The 16,528-nt window shown below is 46.9% G+C and overlaps 1 protein-coding gene across 1 annotated transcript in view; it reads right to left on the reverse strand.

The window, feature by feature from the left end:
• The window catches only part of sema5ba (sema domain, seven thrombospondin repeats (type 1 and type 1-like), transmembrane domain (TM) and short cytoplasmic domain, (semaphorin) 5Ba), a 180,032-nt gene that overhangs the window by 32,967 nt on the left and 130,537 nt on the right, over nucleotides 1-16,528 (reverse strand). The window contains exons 10-12 of the mRNA XM_056290159.1: nucleotides 10,261-10,396; nucleotides 9,016-9,223; nucleotides 5,357-5,564 (exon numbers count right to left, since the gene is read on the reverse strand). Coding sequence (XP_056146134.1) covers nucleotides 5,357-5,564; nucleotides 9,016-9,223; nucleotides 10,261-10,396 — 552 coding nt within the window. The remainder of the gene's footprint in view (nucleotides 1-5,356; nucleotides 5,565-9,015; nucleotides 9,224-10,260; nucleotides 10,397-16,528) is intronic.

The following is a 16,528-nucleotide window of genomic DNA, read 5'->3' on the forward strand; positions in this document are numbered from 1 at the left end:
ACCAGCAAGCGCTGGTTGACCGCAAACACACACACACACAAGACCTCTCGAAACCTCCTTGTATACACAAACCAAACCAGTACCCCTACAAAACAAACTATAGGCAATATTTGCAAGGAGAAAATAGCAAAAAAGATAGCTAAACGCTCACAACCGCTCTCGGGTATCTGCTCCGCATGCTCACTCGCACTTCCGCTCAGAGTGAGTGAGAGAGAGAGAGAGAGAGAGAGAGAGAGAGAGAGACAGAGACAGAGACAGAGACAGAGACTGATAGATAGACTAATAGAAAAAGAATAATAGAAAAAGAGAGGGACACTGACAGAGAGAGAGACTGATGGAGAGAGAGAGAGAGGGGGGGACAGTGACAGATTGTGAGAGAGAGAGTGATAGAGAGAGAGACTGTGAGAGAGAGAGAGTGATAGAGAGACTAATAGAAAGGGAGAGACTAATAGAAATAGACACAGTGAGAGAGAGCGAGAGTGATAGAAAGAGAGAGAGAGACTAATAGAGAGAGACAGAGAGAGTGACAGAGACAGTAAGAGAGAGACTGATAGAGAGACTAATAGAAAGAGAGAAGGACACAGTGACAGAGAGAGAGACTGATGGAGAGAGAGAGAGAGAGAGAGAGAGAGGGGGACAGTGACAGAGTGTGAGAGAGAGAGTGATAGAGAGAGAGAGAGTGATAGAGAGATAGAGACAGAGACAGTGAGAGAGAGAGAGAGAGAGAGTGATAGGAGCGGTGCTGCCAGCTGGAGGTGCCCATCACTTGGCTCAAATACAATGAGTGTGAATACAGGACAAACAGGCAATTAAAACCCCCAGAAACATGCTGCGGTATATTTTACTGAACAACTGAGAAAAAGCCACGAGACATTTCCCATTAAACACGTCTAGCAAAACAAAACCAAGACTAAACATGGTCATGTGCAGGTTATTCGCTCTCATGACTGCAGAGCCAGCCAGCAGACGGCGAGCTCAATGCAGAACACCAAACATTAAAAGCACTTTACGTTAACTGGGGCTGGTGACTGCAGATACAGTACATGCATCCCAGCCGACATTTACATATCTGCGTTATACTGCTACTGTTACCTCAGAAAAGGGTTCAGCAATTCAGCTCTATGGTTAAACATTTGGAAATGTGCCCATATGCGCACACGTACGTACATATACACACACACTGGATCTTCCCGTTGATCAAAAAACAAGTCAACTATGCGACACAAGTAATGCTGTGGCTTTCACTTCCTGCTATGTGATAGACGACCAGCAACGTACCACACACACCTCCACGGTGTAATGTGTATATGTTCCTGTGTTTTTGTCAACGCATGTATATCTGAGTGTGTGTGCTTGTGTGTGTGAGAGTGTACATGTAAAGAGAATCGGAACATTTATTTGTCATTTCATTCCACGCACCTGCGCACATGAAAGGAAATATCGTTTCCCCCAGCCCACAACAGTGCAACACAAAGACAAAAACACACATCCAAACTACAAGAACACATATATCCAAACTGCAAAAAAACAAACAAACAAAAACCTACAAAAACACATATCCGGATGCCCGGGTAGTGTAGTGGTCTATTCCATTGCCTACCAGCATGGGGCTCACTGGTTTGAATCCCCGTGTTACCTCCAGCTTGGTCGGGCGTCCCTACAGACACAACTGGCCATGTCTGCGGGTGGGTGGGAAGCCCCCCCCCCACATCCAACATCCATCCATTCATCCATTATTTGAACCGCTTATCCTGCTCTCAGGGTCGCGGGGATGCTGGAGCCTATTCCAGCAGCCATTGGGCGGCAGGCAGGGAGACACACTGGACAGACCGCCAGGCCATCACAGTGCCGACATCCAACATATCCAAAAAAAATATTTCACTGTCCAAGAGAGCGAAAGCCAGGATGACTGTCAGAACTGCTGGTCTGCATGGGCTAGCAGTTAGCTTAGCCTGTCCCGCTTCCACGTCCTGTCAGACCGCCCCCTCGGTGTTTACTCGTCGGGTGCAGCTCCAGGCAGGGCCGTGGTCCCTGGGCCCACAGGACGCAGCAGACCAGGCTCCCCCCAGCTGATCCAACGCCCAGCTCTCCCAGCCAGACACCTTCGACACACCTTCCCGCACTCCACACGACGACACCAAAAACACAGTCAACGCAAGGTGAGGCTGCCACCAGACCGCCCTCGGTGTTATTAGAACTGCTGGTCTGCATGGGCTAGCACTTAGCTTAGCCTGCCCCATTTCTGCATCCTGTCAGACCGCCCTTGGTGTTTCCTCTTCGGGCGCAGCTCCAGGCAGGGCCGTGGTCCCTGGGCCCACAGGACGCAGCAGACCAGGTTCTCCCGATTGATCCAGCGCCAGCTCTCCCAGCCATCAAACAAGAACATGGAAAGCTAATGACGGAAAGGGATATGAACGGCTGCAGACGAGCCAGTGTAAACCATGTGGAAATATTCAGTTATTGTCCGAGTGTGAGTGACCATAAAATCATGTCAATGGGAAGGCCACATGCAACGCTGGAGAACAGGGGACAATGGTTCAGTCACACACTAGCACCATAAGTGGAGTTTATTCAGACACACAGCCACACACCAGGGGGCCTCCATCAAGTGGCATGAGTGATGGCATCCACAGATACAGAGACAGAGAGAGAATGCTTAGTTGAATTAGTTCCGAGTGCAGGGGCTATCATCAAACCTTCCTGAACATTGAAGTCTCAGGTGCAGTGTGTGTCTCTGTCTGTCTGTGTGGGTGTGTGTGTGTCTGTGTGTGCACTCATTTTCACGTGTATGTGCATGCACGTGTTCACCTGCACACATCTGTTCATTCTCTCATTGACATGAACTATCACTGGGATCTGTGATATGTCTCTGCTACCCATCAGCCTCATAAATGTTATGCATGCATTTAGTTACCTGTTGTGCCTTTTTTTAACCACACTCCTCAGGATCAGCGCCACCTATCTGCCCTATCCAATTGCTGTAGTCCCCTGGGCAGAGCTCTGCTGTCACGCTGACAGACAGGCTGACATCTGTCGTATTTTGTGGCACGGCTTGTTTAGGCTGTCTGTTTGACAGATTGCAGAGGTGAGAGAGCCTGAGACAGGGAAGCGGGCGCATATAACCAGCAGGATTAACGATGGTCTTTTCCCATGTACCCTTGGAGCCCACTTCGTCTTATCATTCCACCCCGCTGCGATTGAAAAAGGGTTGATCAGCTTCCATTAAAAACATCTGTGCCCTCTCTCGGTCTCTGTATCTGTCTCTATGTCTCAGACGCTGTTCTTGTCCTCTCATCTTCTTCCACCCTCTTTGTTTATCTGTTTGTGTGTCTCACCCACCCCTATATTAGTATGCACTCTGCAAACACTCTGCTGGCTGCATGTATATAGGTGGCTAGGTGTGTGTGAGTTAGCAGTGGAGAGCTGGAGTTAAGAGAACTAGCGAGCTGACTCATCATGCAGTGTGCATATGAGAACTATACCCAGCATCCACCTACACTCAAACTTTCAAACACACCAGACTGCCCTCCGTGCACGCACGTTTGACACGCAAAATCACACACACACACACACACACACACACACACACACACACACACACACACACACACACACACACACACACACTGCTCTAAAAGTGAACAAAGGATCAAGCCATTTGTATGTTAAAATGAGGCGGACTTTGAAGGACTGTGGCGCCTGGTAGAGGCAGCTGATTGAAAGCATTGATGGGATGCAGAAGGTTGGACAAACAGTCAGAGAGCTTTTCTAGCCTCACTCACCCTTGAGATTTTCACATGAATAACACCGAAGCTGGAGACGGCAGAGCAAAAGGGCTCTCCTCCTCCTCATCATCATCATCATCTCTCTCTCTCTCTCCCTCCCTCTCTCTCTCTCTCTCTCTCTCTCTCTCTCTCTCTCTCTCTCTCTCTCTCTCTCTCTCTCTCTCTCTCTCTCTCTCCATGCAGCTCCATCTCATGCACAAACACACACACACACACACACACACACACACACACACACACACACACACACACATGCCCGAACAAATATAAAACTGGCTAGAAACTTCTTCCAACACCAACACCTCTAACACATACACTCACTGGCCACTTTATTAGGCACACCTGTCCAACTACTCGTTAACGCAAATTTCTAATCAGCCAATCACATGGCAGCAACTCAATGCATTTAGGCATGTAGACATGGTCAAGACGATCTGCTGCAGTTCAAACCGAGCATCAGAATGGGGAAGAAAGGTGATTTAAGTGACTTTGAACGTGACATGGTTGTTGGTGCCAGACGGGCTGGTCTGAGTATTTCAGAAACTGCTGATCTACTGGGATTTTCACGCACAACCATCTCTAGGGTTTACAGAGAATGGTCCGAAAAAGAGAAAATATCCGGTGAGCGGCAGTTCTGTGGGCGAAAATGCCTTGTTGATGCCAGAGGTCGGAGGAGAATGGCCAGACTGGTTCGAGCTGATAGAAAGGCAACAGTAACTCAAATAACCACTCATTACAACCGAGGTATGCAGAAGAGCATCTCTGAACGCACAACACGTCGAACCTTGAGGCAGATGGGCTACAGCAGCAGAAGACCACACCGGGTGCCACTCCTGTCAGCTAAGAACAGGAAACTGAGGCTACAATTCGCACAGGCTCACCAAAATTGGACAATAGAAGATTGGAAAAACGTTGCCTGGTCTGATGAGTCTCGATTTCTGCTGCGACATTCGGATGGCAGGGTCAGAATTTGGCATCAACAACATGAAAGCATGGATCCATCCTGCCTTGTATCAACGGTTCAGGCTGGTGGTGGTGGTGTAATGGTGTGGGGGATATTTTCTTGGCACACTTTGGGCCCCTTAGTACCAATTGAGCATCGTGTCAATGCCACAGCCTACCTGAGTATTGTTGCTGACCATGTCCATCCCTTTATGACCACAGTGTTCCCATCTTCTGATGGCTACTTCCAGCAGGATAATGCGCCATGTCATAAAGCTCGAATCATCTCAGACTGGTTTCTTGAACATGACAATGAGTTCACTGTACTCAAATACCCCCCGCCTTGCCATTTATCTGTTTCAATAAGGACTTTAATGATTATAGGCCAGGTTGGCCAGACATATTAATCCTAGTCAAGGACAGATAATTACTTTTAATGGGGGACCGAGCAGGTTTGAATGGATCTACTGCCAAAAGGCATAAAAGGAACAATAAAATGTAGAAACTATACTACGTGGCCACCTTTGGAAAGCAAAAAGCAGGTGTCCCTGTCTGCAACCCAACACCTCATCATTGTGGTGGGAGGAGCTCATTAGGACGATGGAGGGAGATATTCAATCAGTACTTACGCCTGAGTTTTGTATGTGGAACACCTCTCCAGAGGGATCTTCAAAACTTGGTTGTTTAGTCCCACGAAAAGTGACCTATCGCTGTGCAGGATCTGCAGGCTTAGGATTGGTTCCCGCTTCCCTGATGGAAGAAGTTCCATCTCCTCTAGGTAACAACCCTGCAGGCTCTTGTTGGTTGTGGCCAGCGCCTTTAGGATGGTGCCATATTCTGAGTGAATGAAAAGGGGAAAAAAGATGAAGAAAGATATACAGCATAAAGATTCACGCCTCACAGAGAGGTTCACAAAAGCAGCAGTGGGTTTGTTACTAGCTCTGTGCCCACCAGTTATGAGGGCAGTGACACTTTGCCAACCGTGATCTTTAACGAGAGCGGGTACATTAACAATGAAATGGCAAAGGGTAATGAGTTGAAAAAGGAAGCGAAGGGTAGTGAGTTGAACAGCAGCTGTACTTATTCCCAGGACAAAAATGCAAGAAGAGTGCAACATCTCTGCAAGTAATAGAGGTATTTTCTGTGCTAGAAATCGGGATGGTGACACCAGTCCTCTTATTACAGCTGTTCAATTATGCACAGTCACAGTGTAAACAGTTAGGTGTGGTAGCCAGGTTGTAGTGTATTGTAATCATACCAAGTGAGTTATAGGCCTGCTCATCTAAACCCAATCATCTTCTGGTCTGCTTGCTCTGTCTTTAGCATGAGGCAAATATCAAAGGGAAGCAATCACAATTTTCAATATTATCTCTATATACACTACCGTTCAAAAGTTTGGGATCACCCAAACAATTTCGTGTTTTCCATGAAAAGTCACACTTATTCACCACCATATGTTGTGAAATGAATAGAAAATAGAGTCAAGACATTGACAAGGTTAGAAATAATGATTTGTATTTGAAATAAGATTTTTTTTACATCAAACTTTGCTTTCGTCAAAGAATCCTCCATTTGCAGCAATTACAGCATTGCAGACCTTTGGCATTCTAGCTGTTAGTTTGTTGAGGTAATCTGGAGAAATTGCACCCCACGCTTCCAGAAGCAGCTCCCACAAGTTGGATTGGTTGGATGGGCACTTCTTTGAGCAGATTGAGTTTCTGGAGCATCACATTTGTGGGGTCAATTAAACGCTCAAAATGGCCAGAAAAAGAGAACTTTCATCTGAAACTCGACAGTCTATTCTTGTTCTTAGAAATGAAGGCTATTCCATGTGAGAAATTGCTAAGAAATTGAAGATTTCCTACACCGGTGTGTACTACTCCCTTCAGAGGACAGCACAAACAGGCTCTAACAGGTACTATTTAATGAAGATGCCAGTTGGGGACCTGTGAGGCGTCTGTTTCTCAAACTAGAGACTCTAATGTACTTATCTTCTTGCTCAGTTGTGCAACGCGGCCTCCCACTTCTTTTTCTACTCTGGTTAGAGCCTGTTTGTGCTGTCCTCTGAAGGGAGTAGTACACACCGGTGTAGGAAATCTTCAATTTCTTAGCAATTTCTCGCATGGAATAGCCTTCATTTCTAAGAACAAGAATAGACTGTCGAGTTTCAGATGAAAGTTCTCTTTTTCTGGCCATTTTGAGCGTTTAATTGACCCCACAAATGTGATGCTCCAGAAACTCAATCTGCTCAAAGAAGTGCCCATCCAACCAATCCAACTTGTGGGAGCTGCTTCTGGAAGTGTGGGGTGCAATTTCTCCAGATTACCTCAACAAATTAACAGCTAGAATGCCAAAGGTCTGCAATGCTGTAATTGCTGCAAATGGAGGATTCTTTGACGAAAGCAAAGTTTGATGTAAAAAAAATCTTATTTCAAATACAAATCATTATTTCTAACCTTGTCAATGTCTTGACTCTATTTTCTATTCATTTCACAACATATGGTGGTGAATAAGTGTGACTTTTCATGGAAAACACAAAATTGTTTGGGTGATCCCAAACTTTTGAACGGTAGTGTACATGTTGTAGGGATGACACTCCATTAACAAGGATAATACTGAGAAGTCTTCTTTGCGTCTCCAGTGCCGCTGACATTGTCTGCAGAAGCCTTTTTATGGCTTTCGCTTCAGAGGGAAGGGTCACTGCAAATCAATACAAAGTTATTCGGAGTGATCACCTTTATCCTATGATGAAACCTTTCTATCCAGATGGGAGCGGTCTCTTCCAGGATGACAATGCCCCTATCCACAGGGCACCAGGGGTCACCGAAGGGTTTGGTGAGGATGAAAATTATGTAAATCATATGCTATGGCCTTCACAGTCACAAGATCTCAACCCAATTGAGCACCTATGGGAGATTTTGGGCCAAAGTTTTAGATAGCACTCTCCACCACCATCATCATCTAACCACCAAATGAGGGAATATAAATCTCCTCGCCCTTTCCCGGGTGGTGTGTGTCTTCTTCAAGCTCAGGTCCTCTACCAGAGGCCTGGAAGTTTGAGGATTCTGCGCAGTATCTTAGCTGTTCTTCTGGACAGAGACCTCAGATGTTTTTCCTGGAATCTGCTGGAGCGACTCTCCCAGTTTGGGGGTCACAGCTCCTGGTGCTCCTATTACCACTGGGACTACTGTGGATTTCACCTTCCACATCCAATCTAGTTCTTCCCTCAGCCCTTGGTATTTCTCCAGTTTCTCATGCTCTTTCTTCTTGACATTGCCGTCACTCGGGATTGGTACGTCGATCACTACTGCTGTCTTCTGTTTCTTGTCGACCACCCCAGTGTCTGTCTGGTTGGTTAGTCAGCACCTGCTTGTCAGTCTGGAACTTGAAGTCCCACAGGACCTTAGCTCTGCCATTCTCAACCACCTTTGGTGGGGTCTCCCATTTGGGCTTGGGATTTCCAGTCTGTATTCAGTACAGATGTTCCTGCACACTATCCCAGCCACTTGGTTATACCTTTCAGTGTACGCTTTCCCAGCTAGCATTTTACAACCTGCTACTAAGTGCTGGACTGTCTCAGGGGCATCTTTGCACAGCCTGCACCTTGGGTCTTGTCTGGTGTGGTAGACCCCTGCCTCAACCGATCTGGTGCTGAGTGCCTGTTCTTATGCTGCTATGATCAGAGCCTCTGTGCTGTCCTTCAGTCCAGCCTTTTCTTGTAACTGGTAGGATTTCTCGATATAAGCCACGTCTTCTATCTGTCGATGACACATCCCATGGAGGGGCTTAGTCTTCCATGATACCTCCTCTTCTTTCTACCCACTCCCTGTCTTCTGCTGCCTGAGGTACTCACCCAGTAGTTCATCCTGGGGGACCATCTTTCTGATGTACTCATGGATGTTCCTCATTTCATCCTAGATAGTGGCTCGAACACTCACTAACCCTCGGCCCCCATGTTTTCGCTTATCATACAGTCTCAGGCTGCTGGACTTCGGGTCCAGCATATGTGTGTGTGTGTGTGTGTGTGTGTGTGTGTGTGTGTGTGTGTGTGTGTGTGTGTGTGTGTAATAGTGAATGTTTCCCTTAAGAAATTGAAAAAAACCCTCCTTGTAAGATGGCAGAGGACATTTACTAAATAATAGACAAGACAACAAGGTAACAAGTGTGGTACACTTTCAAGAGACTGTAAAAGGAAAAAACTCAGGCCTTCGAAACGAACGTGGTGGTTGGCATTCAGTTGTGTGAAATCCAGTCACCAATCTTCCCTTTCGCTACCCTTCTGACCAACCTGTGCCGATGTACATGACGTGGTAGAGGGTGTCCATGCCCTGAACGATGTCCACCACCAGGTTGGAGAAGCGTACATCGTCCTGCATGACCAGCGGGTCCACAGACACCGGCTGCACCACGTCATTCATCAGGTAGAGCCGCTGAGCATCCTGCAGGCTGCGCTCCGTCAGACCCTCATTCGGCCCCTCGTCTTCTATAGTACCACACTGAAGACACAGGGAAAGAAAGAAAGATGGCAAGGAAGGAAGAAATAATTAAATTAGAATTATAAAACTTTGTGTGTAGCGCCCCAGTGGCCGAATGGTTCAGGTGCATGCCACATAACCACAACGTCCCTGGTTCGATTCCAGCCAGGGACCTTTGTTGCATGTCTCCCCTTGTTTCCTGACCTCCACTTCACTGTCTGCTATCCAATAAAAGCAACAAAAAAAAAAGAAAAGAAAAGCCAAAAAGCCAAAACAAATCTTGGAAAAAACAGCTGTGTGTTGAGTGTTTGTGTGCTCCATAGGAATAAAAAAAACAAAACAATGAAATTCACTTCACAGCATGGGTTATTGTTTAGTTGATGAAATCAATACAACACCTCTGGCTTGACTGTTTCAATTTTCATTCTGTCCATAAAGAGAACAACTTTCTCATGCGAAGGCTTGTGATGTGATCACTGCTCTCAAAATGTGCAAATAAAATGACCTAGTACAGAGGAGCTGAAAGGAAAATGCGGTGCTTTGTTAAGCTGTGGTTGACCTGCTCAGTTGGCTTGGGTCTCTTCACTCCCTCAGTGAGGCATGAAAGTAGGAGCCAAGTGTGGAGGGAAGACAATGTCACCTTTCCTCCAATTTACACTCGAGAATGAGCTTGTTTCCCTCCACTAAATGAGAGACTGACATTTTGATAATAGGCAAAAATTGTGGACCGAGCTCAGAGCACGAAACGGGTTTTAGGGTAAAGGGACAAGAGTTTCGCAATTTCAGGGAAGGTGAAGAAAATTACCTCTGCAGCCAAATGATGAATTATTTTTGAACTAAACAAATAACTTTTAACATATTCTCACTGCCTTTGGGCCTTCTCCAAGCAACAATTATTCAAAAAAGCCCTGAAAGGGAAATTTAAAAAATTGTACTAAGATTGTACTCTAGAGCCATGAGTAGATGTGTGTGTGTGTGTGTGTGTGTGAGGGGTGGGCTGGGGTTGTGATGAGCCCGTTTTGTCTATTCTGAATGGAATCGGGTGGGATCAGACGGACCTGGAAGTTGTGGATGGGGTTGGGTGTGGGAAGCCAGGTGGAGCGAGGGTTCTCCTGGGAGCGGAAGGGCCCGTTGAAGGCCCGGGTGATGGCGCTCAAGTTGAAAGCGCACACTGCCGAGGCCGCTATGCTGTTCCTGTAGAGGGCGACGGACCGGGTAGGGGACAGCAGAAATAATAAGCAGAGAAAAGGCAGGGAGGGGGAGCGGCAGAGAGGACAATGTTATTTTCAGCGATATTCACAACACTTCATATGTTGCCAACCAGATGTGCGGTTATATCAGAGATCAGCAGCGTCTGGGACGGTGTAATAAAACTAATCCGCAACATGTTCTGTCCTTTTTGTACAAATCCTATCATTCACACCTGCGCTGAACAAGCAGCTGTAGGCTTGTTTTGGCTGGAGGTTAGGCTAGGCTGAGGGAACAGCGTCAAGCTGAGACAGAACTGCATTGATTATGAATGCAAACATGCAAACACATAACATAACTCCCTTACCCATAGGTGTTGCATAGGAGAGTAAAACCTGTATGAACTCTGTGTCGGTAATGCCATTACCTATAATATTACACTAGAATAACTTTATATGATAATTTAATGCCATAGGATGCTTCGCTGCATCCCCCGGGCTTATGAAATGCTGTAAGGCAGAGGTTCCAAAACTTTTTAGGCAACACACCCCCCTTCTACATTCCAACAGGGTTGATGCATCCCCAATCCCCCACATTAAAAAAAACAAACAAACAAACAAACAAAAAATGCAACATAGCCCATTTATAGCTGCATTATGGGCAGCACAGTGGCGCAGTGGTTAGTGTTGTCGCCTCACAGCAAGAGGTCCTGGGTTTGAACTCCAGGGTTGTCCAACCTTGGGGGGGGGGGGGTCATCCCACGTCGTCCTCTGTGGGGAGTTTGCATGTTCTCCCCGTGTCTGTGGTGGGTTTTCTCCAGGTGCTCCGGTTTCCCCCACCATCAAAAAGACATGCATGTTAGGGTTAATACTCCTGTCTGTGCCCCTGACAGAGGCATGGCAAGACCAACTGGAGTCAGTCCCCGGGGGCTGAATGGCGGCTAACCACTGCTCCTAGCTACACAGCTAGAATGAGTTAAATGCAGAGCATAATTTCCCTACGGGATCAATAAAAGTATCTCAAAATCAAATCTCAAATTTCAAAAAATTAAAGACATCAAGTTTATCCATCCATCCATTATCTGAACCGCTTATCCTGCTGTCAGGGTCGTGGGGATGCTGGAGCCTATTCCAGCAGTCATTGGGCAGCAGGTGGGGAGACACCCTGGAAAGGGTTCCAGACCATCATAGGGCCAACACACCATCATAGGGCCAGGGCCAACACACACACACACACACACACACACACACACACACACACACACACACACACACACACACACACACACACACACACACACACACACACACACACACAAACACATTCATACCTAGGGACAATTTAGTATGGCCGATTCACCTCACCTACATGTCTTTGGACTGTGGGAGGAAACCGGAGCCCCGGAGAAAACCCACGCAGACACAGGGAGAACATACAAACGCCACACAGAGGATGACCTGGGACAACCCACCAAGGATGGACTACCCCGGGGCTCGAACCCAGGACCTTCTTGATGTGAAGCAACCACGCTTACCACTGCGCCACCGTGCCGCCAAGTTTAGTCATGCACAAATAATCACAACACACGTAACAAAATATTCAAGAGATCGCAACAATGCGCTCTCACATTCCAATGAAACTGAAACTGAAACTAGACCGCAACAAAGTTTCAATAAATTGCAACAAAATTACACATAAGCCATCACTTTTAAAGGACAGAGGATGGATGAGGTGAAGGACACACCCACAGGCTCAGAGGCAGACAGGTCCGTCATGAGTGAAGATGGGGGGAAAAATACTGTCATTTTCCACCGCATTCAAGAAAAGTTGCATCAAGTTTACATTACAATCAACCATGATAACATAGCAGGTACAGACTTTAGAACACCAGCAATTTGAATCTAATTGCAATAAAGTCACACACAATCTACCACGTATAGAAGAACACCATTAACCCCCCAGAGGGCACGCCAAGGGGTGCGCACACCCCACTTTGGGAATCCCTGCTGTACAGTAATGAGTTTGATAACTGCTGGCAGGTGCGATCTGCTTTTTGCCCTCCTTTAGGCTCAGTAAGTGCCTTCATCAGACTTCAACGCTGTTTCACTGCAAACAGGTTGCCGTGGAGAGACAGAGAAACCAGTACACAGCACATCTCCCTTGGCCTTAATGCTGCTCTGCAATGCACTATGCTGGAGATAAACACTGGGGCATTGTATTTGTAATCTCACCTTCGAAATGTTTCTAAACCTCTGCTGGGTGTCTGTTTTGTCTTCTGTTGTTTTGGTTTGGGTTTGTGATGCCGCCCCACTGGGAGTCCCATTCAGTGGCGTAAGAAAAATGTGTGCTATTAGCGCTGCAGGATGGCAAAGTGGCTCCAAATGATCTCTGGCTAAACAATGGCAAAGTGGAACACGTGGCTCATCAACTGACTAACAGACTGAGGGAGGGAACAGCCTCCAGACCAGAGAGGAATATATTTTTGAACAGCTTTGTTGGCAACGAGAGTGAGACCGAGGGAACGTCTGAGGCACAGTGAAACGGCACGAGCGCTGCTGCCGGTAACCAAACCCAAACAGAGGAAACCACAGGCAAATGAGCTGCACTGACCAAGTGGCAGCCATAACCACATTACACACACACACACACACACACACACACACACACACACACACACACACACACACAGCTTGATATGAGAGGGAGTTAGTTGTGGGGTGTGGTTTTGGCTCCCCACTACTGCTGTAGTCAAACCATGGCACAGAAAACCTGACACTGTCCAGATTATATGAGACTTAAAGAGGTTGCTCTTGTTAGCTGCCACACATAATGCCAAGAGAAGACAGCAACGTAGAGGATTTGGAGATTATTTTTTTTTGTATTTATGGATGTAACCTGTGAATTTTGTGTCTATTTTTATTTATTATTTTTTTGAGATACTTTATTAAGCTCCATAGGGCAATTATGCTCTGCATTTAACCCATCCTAGCTGTGTAGCGCCCGGGGACCAACTGCAGTTGGTGTTGCCATGCCTCGGTCAGGGGCACAGACAGGAGTATTAACCCTAAGATGCATGTCTTTTTGATTGTGGGGGAAACCGCAGCACCCGGAGAAAACCCTGCACAGACACGAGGAGAACATGCAAACTCCACACAGAGGACGACCTGGGATGACCTCCAAGGTTGGACAACCCTGGGCCTTCTTGTTGTGAGGCGACAGCGCTAACAACTGGGCCACCACACCGCAGTTTTAAAGATTATGAAAAAGAATGAAATGCCATTTAATGAATAATGATGGATTACATTTATATAGTGCTATATCTTGATACTCAAAGCACTTCACAGTGAAAGGGAGAAGCTGACCTCAACCACCACCAATGTGTAGCATCCACCTGGATGATGCACGGCAGCCATTTTGTGCCAGAACGCTCACCACACATCAGGTGGAGGTGGAGAGGGAGGAATCATTGAGCGAATTACATGGGGGAATGATTAGGTGGCCAGATGGAGAGAGCCAGGTTGGGAATTTTGCTAGGACACTGGGAGACCCCCTACTCTTTGTGATAAGTGCCATGGGATCTTTAATAACAACAATGAGTCAGGACCTCGGTTTAATGTCTAATCTGAAGGACGACATCTCCTACAGCACAGTGTCCCTGTCACTGCACGGGGGCATCGGGTTTTTTTTTGGTGTTGTTTTTATTCAGACCAGAGAGAAGACTGCCCCCTACTGGCCCATCATCATCAGCGGTCACTCGCGGTCGAGTATGACTGTCCTCCCTCTGGGTCCACAGGTGGGTGTAGAGGCCGATCCTAGAGCTGCATAATGGGAGGACGCCTGCGCATGAAAGCTTTTAAGTGGGGAGGCTGATGCACCTGCAGCCACCACACGGTCTTTGGCAGGGGGTGGCCAGAGTCCAATGGCATGGTGAACCAAGACAATAGGGGACCAACCTCTGTTGCAGCCTTCATCCGCCTTAACTGCTGTTGTGACCTGGAGACATCTTCCGCCAGTTCCGCCGTTGAGGTCTTTGTTGGATCGCGCTTCGGCTGGAACCTCCCCCTTGACCTATCCGCCTTGGGTGACCCTACCAGGAGCCAAGCCCCAGACAACATAGCTCTTGGGATCATTGATACATGCAAGCTTCTCCACCATGACAAGGTGGCGATCTAGGAGAAGCCCACCAACACCAATTCCAGCAGCAACCCAGTTTTTCCTGGAGGTCTCCCATCCCAGTACTAGCCAAGCCCACACCTGCTTAGCTTCTGTCATTCAGCATAACCAGGGTACATACTGGTATGGCTGCATTTGATGTCCTGTATGCGCTGTGCCGCTTTGTTGGTGCTGTTCTGCTCCTCTCTTAAACTCAGCACCATGACAAACACTTTCATTACTACAGAGGTTTACTACAAGGTTAGCCAGCTACTTTAAGTGATTCAAGAGCCTCATTCCTCCCATGCTCATCTTGCCCAGAAATTCTTCTCGATTACTTGTTTCATTTTCAAATCTCAGGTACTCTCCCACTTCACCTCTGTCTCACATCTCAGTCCCTCTCTCTCTCTCTCTCTCTCTCTCTCTCTCTCTCTCTCTCTCTCTCTCTCTCTCTCTCTCTCTCTCTCTCTCTCTCTCTCTCTCTCTCTCTCTCTCTCTCTCGCTCTCTCTCTTTCTCTCTCTCTCTCTCTGATATGAACAAATTTTTTCCACAACATTCTTCATCAAGGATGTCTTCCCCATATTTCTTTGTATTTCTTGGTGAGATGTGTATTTAGAGCTGCGTGTGGCCAAGCATGTCCCTTTGGATAGACCACATCCGGGATTTCATTGCATAACTCTATTGTATAGAATGAGTCGTGGGAAGGGGGAGATAAAAAGAAATGAGGGTTGATGGGGGAAGAGGAAACAGCTCTTCTCTCTGAAGACAGCTCTTTTCCCCCACGTATCTCTTTTCTCATTGTCTGTTCTATCCTACACTGTATAAAATCTCTCTCACCAAAGCGGGTTCAACACCAGCCAGTCAATCAGCCAGCCAATCAGGCAGTCAGTCAGCCAGCCAATCAGACAGTCAGTCAGCCAGCCAATCAGACAGCCAATCAGACGGTCAATCAGCCAGCCAATCAGATGGTCAGACTAACAAACAGTTTACAGTGCAGCAGGTGACAGGGAGCTGGATACCCAGTTGCACTTGGGTTCAGGTAGAGATATCGAGAGGCAGTGACTCGTCAGCCTGCCACACACACACACACACACACACACACACAAAGCACGCAAACAGAGAAACATGCTGGATGACAGTGTGACTGCATTGCTTCCCTCCACAAAGCACAATACAAGGAGATGGTGCAGATCAGCGTGCCTATCCAGGATATGGAAGCAGATGTTCATCATCTCACAAAATATCTTGAAATCTGGAAACTGGAATCTGGAATCTGATATCTGGCACCACAACCGGTGCCCATGAAGGCATACAAGAGAACACACATGCTCACATGCAAACATTCGGGCATACAAATGTCATGCACACTGACACATGCCCATACGCAAGCAGATCCCCCCCACACCCACACACACAGCTTCCTGCCAAGTTTTTAGCTCATGCTCCTCATCTCCTTTCATATAATGGGAAATTTAGAAACTACATTAAGGTCGATATTTCAGCCCGTAGTGAATACCCAGAGAGCAGCAGAAATGAAAAAGGCCCCACTCAGCAAAGCACGAAATTCAACCTGGGGTGCCTGGATTATCCATACGTATTTTTAATATAATGCACAACAATACGCCAGCAACAGCTTTGGACTGAAACTGTTTCATTCAAAGGCAGAGAGTTCTGAGAGTCAGCAGAACCACCACAGCCCATTAAAACAATACCATGGCTTCAGTGGGTTACATTAAAGCTAGGATATTACATTTTAGTGGTTGTGGGGGGAAGTGTATAGTTAACTGGTGGTAATGGCAATGTGGACCATGTGAGAGATTGGATTGGCAGACTTTTTGTCTGCATCTATCTTGAATTCAGAGTTTGATTTTAGTTTTTCCCCGACCCTGTATTCTATGTGCAAATAGGCTATGAGTGTGTAAGACCATTGACGATAACGTGTTTTGACCAAGGGTAAACCAACACAATCGTGTGTCAAGACACGA

This window comes from Lampris incognitus, chromosome 11, assembly GCF_029633865.1.
Source record: "Lampris incognitus isolate fLamInc1 chromosome 11, fLamInc1.hap2, whole genome shotgun sequence".
NCBI classification, from domain to species: domain Eukaryota; kingdom Metazoa; phylum Chordata; class Actinopteri; order Lampriformes; family Lampridae; genus Lampris; species Lampris incognitus.